The sequence below is a fragment of the Lissotriton vulgaris genome, unplaced genomic scaffold, assembly GCF_964263255.1.
Source record: "Lissotriton vulgaris unplaced genomic scaffold, aLisVul1.2 SCAFFOLD_741, whole genome shotgun sequence".
Taxonomy (NCBI): Eukaryota; Metazoa; Chordata; class Amphibia; order Caudata; family Salamandridae; genus Lissotriton; species Lissotriton vulgaris.
Window position 1 is genome coordinate 387534 of NW_028248381.1, and position 12507 is coordinate 400040.

A 12507-nucleotide genomic window follows, 5' to 3' on the forward strand; every position below is an offset into this window, starting at 1 on the left:
TTGGCGATCCTGAGTGGATGGAGTTCATCAAGCGGATGGTGTCTTCAGAGGTGATTGGGTTCCAGGCGTAAAGGTTGTTGGAGGGGGGTTTTGGTTTGGAGGTTGGTGGGGTGGACTGCTCGCCAAAGCTGTTCTGTATGTCAGCGATTTTGTTGTGGAAGAACGAGGGCGTTGCCGTAGTCAAGTCTGCTGGTGATGAGGGCCTTTGTTACGGTGTGTTGTGTGTAGGTGTAGCCACTTAAAGATCTTAAGTAGCATGCGCAGAGTGAGGAAATAGGCGGAGGGGAAGGTGTTGATCTGTGGTAACATGGTGAGCTTGTTAATGATGATTTCGAGGTTTCTGGCGTGGTCAGAGGGAGTGGGCGCGGGCCCTAGGTTTGATGGGCACCAGGAGTCATTCCATGTGCTGCTACTGTTGCCGAAGATCTGAATCTACATCTTGTCTGTGTTTAGCTGCAGTTAGTTGTTCTTCATCCAGTAGGCCACGCTTGTCATGCATCTGTGGAATTTGGTTCTGGTGGTGTCATCGGTGAGTGAGAGGATGAGTTGGGTGTTGTCTGCGTGGGAAATTATGTTGAGAAAGTGGATCTGACAGTGTTGGCCAGCGGGGTCATAGATATGCATTGAAGAGCGTGAGGCTGAGGTCAGAGCACTGGGCAACCCTGTAGGTGATCTCCCTGGGTTCAGATATGAAAGGTGGTAAGTGTATCCTCTGGGTTCTTCCGATGAAGAAGGTGGTGATCCACCTGAGCGCGTCCCCTTGGATGCCTTTGTGGTGGAGTGTTTCGATCAACATGTGGTGGAATACAGTGTCAAAGGCTGCCGAGACATTGAGAAGGATCGAAGCTGCTGTTTTTCCTCAGTTGAGGAGGGTTCAAATGCCATTGGTGGCTGCGATCAGGGCACTCACTGCGCTGTGATTGCTACAGAAGACAGATTGTGAGGCGTTGAGTAGCTGGTGCTGCTCAAGGTGTGTCATGAGTTGCTTGTTATCAGGGAAATCAACACAAAATTGCCTTTACCAGTACCTTTAATGGGAATAGGAGCAGGGAGACTGGCTGGTAGTTTTTGAGTTTGCTTGAGTTTTGAGTAGTAGTCGGACTTTGGCATATTTCCGGGCATCTGGAAATGTTGTGGTGGTGATAGAGGTGTTGAGCAGGGTGGCGAGTTCCTGGAAGATCCTTTGCTTTCCAGGATTGAAGATGTAGTGCAGGCATGGGTCTGGGGGAAGCTCCCCAGTAGATGGATTTCATGGTGGAGGTGGTGTCCTGGGTGCAGAGGAGGTACCAGGTGATCAATCTGTGGTTTGTGTTTGTTGGGGTGTTGGAATATCAGTTGAGGAAGTCTGTAGGTGTGGGTTGGGGTCCAAAGTTTCTGTATATGGTTGCGATCTTGTTGTGGAATAAGTTGGCAAGGTTGTTGCACAGCTTCTACGACAGTATGATGTTCTTATTGGGCAGTAGCTGTCCCGTTACCACAACTGCCACTACCTATCCACATAAATTATGGATAATAACCCTTAATTTATGGAATGTAGAGTAGGAGAATGCTGGCAAGTGAAAGAAACTACTGCGTGACTGCTGAGGATAAGATAGATGGCTATTGGTACCTGGAGGGGAGGTCACAAGGAGGAGAGGAACACGCCTTTTCATTTAAGTGGCATAAATCTTTGGTGTAAGAGCCTGAAAGGGCAATGGATCAGACCTCCTCACACATGAACAAAGTGCTCTGGGCTCAGTGGGGTGGAGGCCCTGAGGCCTATCCCTCTAGTTATGTCAAAAGGAGTTCAGAGGGGGAGTGGAGGAAATGAGGGACATCACCGCTCATACTGAGAGAAGACCTACAGGGCGCGACCATGCTGAGCGGTGATGAAGATCCAGAGGAGCCCCTGGGTGTGGCCGGTGCTTCGGAGTCACACTGCATTGTGAGTTACGCTGCAGAGCAAAGAGACCTCCCTTCCACAAGCTCCCTCATGACGCAATAAAACACAACACACCTACATGTGCCCGTCCAGTCACCCGCATGCAAATAAACAAGCCTGGGTTTGCCAACAAGACTGTAATTCAAACACAGTGACTCTGAAACTCCCCAGAAAAGTTACATTAAATAAAAATCCAGTTTCTGTCGTGGTCTGGGACACACAGCGGTGTTTCACACACACACACAAATACACACACAGGAGCGGTGTGGGGGTAAATTGCAATATGTCCCAACATGGCAGGGAGGTGGGCTGGATTCTGCTGTCTCTTGCTCGTCCCATGATACTGCCTGCCTCCGGCAAGGGCAGTCAGTAGCGCCCACTTGTGGCGGGGTTAAGGGCATGCTAAGGCATAGCGTGGGCCTAGTGTCACACCGCCGTCTCTTGGTCTTCTCGCTGGATCATCTGGTAGTGCTGTCGGTTCTCGAGGTAGGCAGCAAGCTCCGGATCATTTGCTTTTTCAGCTCGATGCTTGGGGGTGTCCCCCTAGAAGGAAAGGAAGAAGGGGTACTATGAGACGGTTGCAGATCAGCAGCAAAGAGGTCATCAACTGGATGACCAACACACTATTGTAATCACAAGTAAGATTATCATAGAAAGGTTAACGTAGGTACAAAGATGTTGTGATGAAAAAGTCAAAGTGCAATATTATTGTTTGCTCATCAACAGTAGAACCAACAGAAACATTATCAGGAAGATCAACACCATATTGCCTTCAACCGTAAGTTTATCACAAAGGGGTTATCATCATGACGTGCGTAAAGGTTACCGATAAATAAGGAACATATCAATATCACTGTGGGAAAGACCAACACAAAGATTGTCAAGAGTGAAACTAGCAAAAGAGGGTGTGAGCAGCACAAGGAACACTGTGATATTGGTGGAACAAACACCACCAAGAAATGATCAATCTAGCAGCCAAGGCAAAACACAAGCACACATGTTATTGTTGGAGCAAATTACACAATATTGTGTGGATGTTAAGTTTACCTCTAAGTTTTTGTCAGTGGTTTGAACAATGAATATTGGCTTAAATACTAATGAATGCAAAAAGTAGAACTGATGGCCAGAATGCAGAACATGGTCATACATGCATCCAAAACAAAGACCTGGGCCTAAATCCATCGTTTTTCTGCACCCCATGCCATTCCAGTTTGGATCCAGCCATATGCAAATCAGTCTTGACCCTGTGCCTCATGGGAACAGTCCAGCCCGAACTACCAGGCCAAGTCCTCCCTGGACTGGAAACAAGCATCCAAGGACCTAGTTTGGCAGTTTGGTGTGGACTGTTCCCATGAGGCACAGGGTCAAGACTGATTTGCATATGGCCAGGTCTAAACTGGGGTGATATGGTGAGAAAAAGAATGATGGATTTAACTCAGATCTCTTGACTGGGGGTGAATGTTTATTGTGGGTCTTTTGCATTCTCGCCCTAAGTGCGCCAGATATGCCCAGACGTGGGTCCCGGGCTCACTGTGCCACTGGATTCAAGCTAGCGTGGCACCAAAACCTTTCATGGATGCTTGCTTCCGGTCCAGAGAGGACCTGGCTTGGCAGTTCAGGCTGGACTGTTACCATGATTTGCACAAGGCCAGGTCTAAACTGGGGTGGCATAGTTAGCAAAAGAATGATGAATGTATCCCAGCTGTCTTGACTGGGGGTAAATGTTTTGATTTGTTCTGCATTCTGTCCATTAATTGTGTGTCTTTTGCTAAATACTAATGAAGGTGCAAAAGGGTATTGGTGGGTGACCAACATACTGTTATTATTAGTAAGACCAACACACAGAGGTTATCACCGGGTAGACAATATTATTAAGATCAAGATATTGTCAGCTTGGCCACCAAAATATTATTAACAATAATAAAACAAACGGGCGATCACTGATGATACCAACACACAACAAAATAAAGAGGCCACTGTCAGACGAATTAATAGACGCTCTCAATAACCCAAACAATTATAATTATTGTTGATAAGGTCAACACAAATCGTCGTCATGGAGACCAACATAATACAGCAATCAACAAATGCCAGCACAAACACTCAGTTGTATCCAAAGGAGGGTATTAAGAGTGCAACCACCACACATAGACCATCACGAGTAAAAGTAATCGAAAGAGGTCATCTTCAAGGCAAACAACAAAGTTAGGTTCAATTTTCCAAGGGACACGAACATAACGTTATCAGGATGAAACGTAACAACAATAGCAACAGAGAGGGCATGAGCACCAGAAGTCCACGGGAAACCAGGATGTTACGGTCAGCAAGATCAAGACAAAGATGTTGCTAAAAAAACTAATTGCTGTCAAAGTAATGGTGTTATAAACAATAAGATCTACACAATTACCTCCTTCATAAAAAGCAGAGAATTTGGTCATCCGCAATTGGACAAATTTGGATTTCATCTTCAATAAAATGATGTTTTACGACTTCGTGGGATTAGAGCAAATAACGTCTGATTGCGTCGTCCAAGCAGAAGGCTTATCATTAATAAGAAGAATCCAAATGGAAATCTCTTCCAACATATCATACAAAATCCAAATAGCGTCATCAATTGCCAAAGTAATCCTAAACCGTTTTATTGAGAACATCAATTCTCCTCATATCTTGGTCTTAAACAGCAAATTCATATGACAGACTGGAATCACCCAGCCAAAGAAGGGGTCTTCTGAACAATTTAGATCATGAAATTATGGACATACTCTAAAATGTTAAGTTGGCGTAATTGTGGGCTGGCCTTCATCAGGTCCCTGAAACGTCAAAAGGAGGTTTCTTTACTCCTTTAGCTTGGGTGTTCTCTCAATACCTCCACAACATGGTATATAAACTTGACCAATTTTATTCAAAGTGCCAAATTGATCAAAATTACAGCTACAAATTCACTTTTTGCTGCTTTTTGTAGTCAAGTACTTCCAACACAGGATATACAACCTAAATTACATATCAATTAAGTGCCCAAATTCATTTTTTAATCATGGCTTAAAATACGTAGGAGGGTTCCCCAGGGAGTCCTTTTTGCGTGGATATGTGCCCTATCAGGAATAGAATGCCCAGCTCCATGTGCCCGAGAATGTGGTTGATGTATGGTCAGTAAGACAGATGTGTGCATGTCTAAGATCATTAAAATGAGACATGGAGGTGCACGGACCTCGTGTTGATGTATATCTCCAGTAGAATTAGATTGACTATTCTCACTCACGCAAGTTAATTTAAAATATTTACAACTCACAAATGGGCTGAAGGATTAAGAGAAGCCTTTTTAACTCTTTTCTATCATCACTAGTGGGCGTGCACCAGCCACTCTGTTCCGGAAGGACTTGAGGAAGTCATTGCTGTCTCAACCCTTGAAAAATGAAAAGCAGATGATGTAGACTCCCCTGGAGGGGACAAGACAGCCTGGTCCAATGAACGGAGGGGACCAGGAAGTGGGAGCCTGTGAAGTGGAACAGAGCCCCCCAACCACACTGGGACCTATGTGAGTGAGCGATGGTGGCCTGCGCGTCCTCTAGTCCAGGCTCCAGAATTGCTAAGTAACGATGGTAGGGCTGATAACAGTTGTAGCTATCTTACCCTCACAGCATGCACTGCATTGTAAGAGGCCACAGGATTATGAGTATTGGGGGTATTTGGGAGGGGCAATTGTGGCTTGTCTCACGCACCTGCCATGCGTGGCATTGCTGCACCGAAGGCAATAACACCCATCTTAGCTACGTGTTAGAGGAGTCTTTTACCTGGTCTCCCCTTTTTTCTGCCCCACTGGTTATAAAGGACACAAGCCTGGAGTCATCCTAATGGTGAGCATGGGCATGGAGAGAGGAGAAACAGGCACAGAGATGCAAGAAAGACTCTGTTAAAAACAGGAAGTTGGGGAGAGACACAGGACCGAAGCAAAAGGAGATAACAGGAACCAAGAACAAACGCAAACTCATGATAAGACTCCAGACAATACAGAACTCCGTGCCCGGACTCATCTTCAACCTGCACAAACAGACCCACATCACCCCACACCTAAGGAACCTCAACTGGCTCCCCGTCCAGAAAAGATGCCAATTGAAGATATTGATGCAAGCCTACGAAGACCCAATGACCAGCATACATGAGCCACCACTGAAACTTCACCAACCATCCAGAGTCCTTCGATCCGCCGCCCTCGCACAGACACCACGAATCCACTAAAGCCACAGCAGAGGCCGTTGCTTCTCCTATGTCGCCGCCAAGTCCTAGAATGCCCTCCCCCTCCGGACATCACAATCACTGGGGGACTTCAGGAGTACTTCTTGTGCTGAAACGACCAAGTTATATACCTTTGATAGCACGCTCTCAATAAATCAATCAGGAATATGTGAAGCGCGCTACTCACCCGTGAGGGTATCAAGGCGCTGGGGGGACCGAGTGGGAGGGGAGTTTGTCGTGCAGTTCTGATTCAGATGAAGAGCCAGGTTTTGAGGCTCTTCCTGAAGGTGTGCAGGGTGGGGGAATATCTGCTGTTGAGCAGGAGTTTCCTCCAGGTCTTAGCCGCGATGTAGGAGTAGGCTGTTCCACCCGTTCTGACTCTGCGTATGCACAGGGTTTCGACGAGGGCAAGGTCGGCGGAGCAGAGGTTACTTTTGGGTGCATGGAAGGAGACTGTTGTTGAGGTATTTGGGTTCGGTGTTGTGGAGGGATTTGTAAGCATGAGAGAGTAGCTTGAAGGTTACGCTCTTCTCAACCTGGAGCCAGTGGAGAGGTCATAGGTGCTGGGTGATGTGTTCATGTCGTGGGAGGCCAAGGATGAACCTGGCAGCAGTGTTTTGGATGGTCTGGATGGTCTGGAGCAGGGATTTGTTGATTCCGGCGTAGAGGGCATTTCTGTAGTCCAGTCTGCTAGTTATGAGTGCATGGGTAACAGTCTTTCTGGATTCAGTTGCGATCTACTTGAAGGTCTTGCGAAGGATGCAGAGGGTGTTGTAGCACGAGTAGGAGATAGCGTTGATCTGTTGGATCATGGTGAGGGAGGAGTGGAGTATGATTCCGAGGTTGCGGGCGTGGTCCGTGGGAATAGGGGGGCTGCCGAGTGCGGAGTGCCACCAGGTGTTGTCCAATGCTGAGGGGGTGGGTCCGAGGAGTTCTGTTTTCTCCAAGTTGAGCTTCAGACAGCGGCTGCTCATCCAGGATGGCACGTCTTTCATTGCTTCCTGGAAGCTGAGTCTGGTGATGTTCGGTTGCCTCGTGAGGGAGAGGATGAGCTGGGTGTAGTCGGCGTAGGATACTATGCTGAGCCCATGTTGTCTGACGATGGCGGTGAGGGGGTCCATGTAGATGTTGAACAGCGCGGGGTTGAGCGACGATCCTCGGAGTACTCCACAGTTGATCTCTGTGGGTTCGGAGAGGATAGGCGGGAGTCGGATTCTTTGGGTTTGGCCGGTGGGGAAAGAGCGGACCCAGTTGAGGGCAGTTCCCTGTATGCCAGCGTTGTGGAGTCTGGTGGTGAGAGTACGATGGGACACGAGGTCGAAGGCTGCAGAGAGGTCAAGGGAGATGAGGGCCGCTGAGTGGCCCTGGTCGGGGAGAGTGCGGTTGTCGTCTGTGGCAGCGAGGAGGGCGGTCTCAGTGCTGTGTTTGCTGCGGAATCCGGATTGGCAACACTCGAGGATGTAGTTGGCTTTAATGAAGTTCGTGAGTTGGCTAATGACAATCTTCTTAGTGACTTTTGCCTCAAAGGGGAGGAGATAGATGGGTCTATAGTCTTTTTAGGTACGTAGGGTATGCGGAGGGCTTCTGGAGGAGGGGGCTCTCTGGTGGATACAATAGTTTGGGGGATGTTCCTCGACAATAACTTTGTATTGCCCCTGAAGTGATGGAGCAAAGACACATGTTAGTGCCACTCCAGCACACTGATGTCATGTTCTTATCAGTCGCTTTCTGTCCCCGCAGATGCAGAACAGTTTCAACAAATTGCAGGTGGCAGGGTCACAAAATCTAGCTTAGGATCTTATGATGATGTTCAGGACAACTCTCCATAGACCAGGGAGGTGCAAGGCCAGTTAGGAATCCCTAATTGAAAGAGCGAATACAGAAGATAGGTAATTTGTTGATGGGACGGATACTTCTAAATACATATTGCTTACCGTAAGAATACATAAACGACAGCACCTCCCAAAGACAATGGGTCTGCATAGGGCACAGTACGTTACTGTGTACCGCGTAGAGTGCACAGTTCTTGCAGAACTGTGTTGGCAACATGATTCTCACACGGGACCTGGCTGTCCACACCACAGCATTTCATGAACGTGTCCACTGATGGCCGAGCCGCAGCCTGAGAGATGTCTAGAGCTGGCACTTCATTTGCCATTGCCATTTTTAGCAACCTGAATGTGCCTAGAATCCTTCAGGGTTGCTTCTTGACCAGCGCATAGCAGACTACGATGCAGACAATGTACCATCTTGACAACGTCATTTTTGAACCACCTTCCATTTCTACGCTACAGACAACCCTTTAGAGCTGGTCTCCCATTTAGGCTCAAGGCAATGAAGTCTCTCCTAATCCTTCAAGTTTGAGGTGGGGTGAAAAACGCTGGCGGTGATAATTTGGCCAATGTGGAAAGGCATCATGACTTTGGGAAAGAGATGCCCATATCCTTAACACTAACTTATCTGGGAAGAAGATGGTGAATGGCGGCTGCACCAACAGTACCTGGAATTTACTCATGCAACAGGCAAAGGTGATGACAATCCTGTAACCTATTTGAGAGCCAGTATCCAAACTGAGCAGCCATGTACAGACTAAAAAGGCATGCGCAAAGGAAATGTTAATTTTAGGTTCAAGTCCCATAGTGGTATGACAAATGGCTCCAGAGGAAACCTTAGAATTAGATCTTTGAAAAGACTCATTACAACAGGCGACTCGAGATCCATGGTTGATCAGGTAAACACAGAAAGGCCAAAAAGTCAGACAGACAACCTTTAAGTGTGCCCACTGGAAGGCTTTGCTGGGCCTACAGTTACAAACTAGAAGCTTTAAAAAGATTGGGCCTCAGAGGGTCAGCATGCCAAGAACTATCCTAAGCAACAAGCATCTTTCAGCTCATGGCATGGATGTACGTTGTCAAAGAGTGTCAGGCAGCGAGGATAACGTTCACGACTGCAGCCGGTGGATCAAATGCATTTATAGTTGTTCGCTCAGAGCTTCTGACTTCATACTAGAGCAGTCCGGACCTTTGTCACTCTCCTCTCCCAAGATGGCGGCCCAACCACCATAAGGGAAATTGAAAAAAAACATAAGTCTCTCTAATACTTCAGAAAGGAAAGAAGGACTCTTATGCACACGCATCATAACAGAGCCTCCATTGGGGCGACCATCTTTCAATGGCAACGGGCTGTCTCATACTCCAAGCTAAAGGCTCTTGTAGCCTAATAATGCAGCACTTTCGCTCCCTCTCCTGAAATCCTCAAATTGAGCATCTACTTGTCAACCCCCAAAGAAACAGACAAAGGACTACCTACTCCATTCTGGTAACTAACACAGGCCACTGACATAGGACTTTTCAAACCTTTCTGGTAATTAAAACAGCTTCTCTTGGCAGTAACCTCTACTCAAGCTCAAGAATTGCAACTCAGGTGCGAGCACGAGGTCTATGAACTGTACTGTCTCGTGGTCTGTCGATTCGGAGTTGACCCGAGCTCCCCCCACTACCCTGCCTCATCAGACAGGATCCTCCGCAATCCACCGGGGCAAGTGCTAGCATCCCCCTTTCAGTTCAGCCCAACACCACCCTCGGTTATCAGGTAATCCCACGGGAGCTATTCATGAATCACCTCCAGAAGACTCCGTCCTAGGTAGGCCTGGGCGGTAAATTCCGTTCCGCTCGCGGGATCTGCAGAATTTGGGTAATTTTACATTCTGCGGAGTACGCAGAATTGGCAAAAATTCTGCGATTTGCGGAATTGGAAAAAATTCTGCGATTCGCGATTCGCATCATTTTTTACTCGTTCGCACTTTCAAAATGCGTATTCTCGAGATATTTCCCCCGAGCACACAAACAGCGTTCGCGAACAGGAAAAAGGATAGCGAACGGGCGGAACAAGCAATTCCGTGTGTTCGCGGAACTCTGCATGCTCGCAGACATTTTTTACCTTTTCGCAGGGCTTTGCGTAGCGCAACTACGCAAATTCCGCCCACCCCTAGTCCTAGGCCAACCACCCCCTCCTCAGTGACTCATTTCACTCTTTGTACCGAACATGGCCTCACATAGACACCCTTTTGAAAGGCATGGTCCTAATTCCTTCTGCATTTCTGTCAAATCTCTCCAAACATGTTGGGCAAAACTACATACACTCAAAGAACACCCAGAAAAAGTAATATCAGACCTCTACCACAACATATGGAAGCCTCATAACAGAGCTCATTTTCTACTCCCAAAAACCTGTCAAATGGAGAGCTAACTTACTACAGAACCTACATGGAACCAATACCGCCAACATCCAAATTCACTAGTTCCCCATCAATAAAGTTTGATGGCGAACTGTTTTATAGCAATCTACAAAAACATTGTTATTCAGGCCACAGAACACAATCTTTCTATTTTTGACCGTCACGTCCCCACCCTCCTCACCACCTAATCCTCTATCCTCAAACCCACCTACCCTCTCATCAGCGCTGAGCATTCCCCTCCTCCCCATGAACTGGCTATCCCCCAACTAACAAGTGCCAATGCCCAGCCCACAGGCACCCCCTCTCCCTAACCCCTTCCAACACCACATCACATTACACAATCCACCTCCCTCCCCATTAAGCCACATAACTCTTACACAATTGCATTAAAAAAACCACACAGGACTCTCTCCCCCACAACATCAGACTAGACCCAACCTCAAACCCCACTCTAGCTTACGACAACCACCAATATACCCCACCCTCTTCCTCAGAACCAACCTTAGCCCAACTGATCTCCTCAATCACCTGCCAGGATCTTAAAAACAATCACATACTGGACGAGATCACCGCATTACTAAAGGACCTCAAGTACAAGCCCAGCTCACTTCCTGATCGGGTTGTTACAAACCCACCTTCGGACTCCTCACTCTCCACTTCCTGGTTACTTATCTCTCTCAAACAGTAGCATCTCAAGCCCAGACGTGCTAGCCCCTACTCCCGTGTCTCACTAGGCTTCCTGCACTACTGTCCCTACAGACACACTGTGGCACCTACTCCCCATCTTCACATGGCTCTTTCACTACTTTCCCAACAGAGACACTCTGGCACCTACTCTACATCCTCACAAGGCTTTCTCCACTACTGTCCCACCTACAGAGACACTCGGCCCCTACTCCCCAACTTCACAAGGCATTCTACAATACTGTCATGGCTACAGAGACAGTCAAGCACCTACACCCCATCTTCACAAGGCTTTCTTCATTACTGTCCCTACAGACACTTGCACACCTACTCATCATCTTCATGAGGCTTGCACCACTACAATCCCTACAAAGACAATCGGGCACCTACTCCCCATCTTCACAAGGCTGTCTCCGCTATTGTCCCTACATACACACCCTGGCACCTACTCCACATCATCAAGAGGCTCTCTCCACTACTGCCTCTACAGACACATTTGTGCACCTACTCCCCTACTTCACAGGCTTGCTCCACTACTGCCCTTACAGACACCTTTGCACCAACTCCCCATCTTCACAAGGCTTTCTTAACTACTGTCCCAACAGACACTCTGGCACCAACTCCCATCTTCACTAGGCTTTCTCCACTACTGTCCCTACAGACACTCTGGCACCAACTCCCCATCTTCACTAGGCTTTCTCCACTACTGTCCCTACACAGACACTCGGGCACCAACTCCTCATCTTCACTAAACTGGTTACGGTGGCCCTAATCTCCTCAAGGCTAGATTACTGTAACCCGTTGTACCTGGGAATCAATAAATCCCAGATACAGCGTTTGCAAACAGTACAAAACGCAGCAGCTCGGTTTGTTGCTGATGCCCCGAAGCTCGCCTCAGCCACCTCTATTAGGAAGGACCTTCATTGGCTTCCTATCCAGGCTAGAATAGAGTTCAAGGTTCTATGTCTCAACCATTGTGCTTTGCACGGGCTAGGCTCTGAAGACATCAAACCCTTGGTGACCCCGTATGTCCCCGGCAGGGCACTTTGTTCAGCCAATAAACATCTTTTGTCTGTTCCTAAAACCAACAAAGCCAGATGGGGCGACAGAGCTTTTAGCTCCCGTGCTCCTAAAATTTGGAATACTCTTCCGGCTGAGATTAAGGAAATCACCTCCTACCTCCTCTTCCGAAAGGCTCTGAAGACCTGGCTCTTCAGGGAGGCCTATTACTGACCTTCCCCCCCGCCTCTCCATCACACAGCTTTTCATTTCATCTTTAGCTCCTTGACGCCCTTGGGCAAAGTAGCGCTATACAAATTCTCTCTCAACTCAACTCAACTCACTAGGCTTTCAACACTACTGTCCCTACAGACACTCTGGCACCAACTCCTCATCTTCACTAGGCTTTCAACACTACTGTCCCTACAGACAC

At 47.7% G+C, this 12507-nt stretch overlaps 1 protein-coding gene across 13 annotated transcripts in view; it reads right to left on the reverse strand.

The window, feature by feature from the left end:
- Positions 1-2043: 2043 nt before the first annotated feature.
- DGKZ (diacylglycerol kinase zeta) overlaps positions 2044-12507 on the reverse strand; it is a 502570-nt gene continuing 492106 nt past the window's right edge. For all 13 annotated transcript variants that reach the window (XM_086949968.1, XM_086949967.1, XM_086949970.1 and 10 more), the window contains one exon: positions 2044-2464. In XM_086949968.1, the coding sequence (XP_086806094.1) occupies positions 2348-2464 (117 nt within the window). In that variant the 3' untranslated portion in view covers positions 2044-2347. The remainder of the gene's footprint in view (positions 2465-12507) is intronic.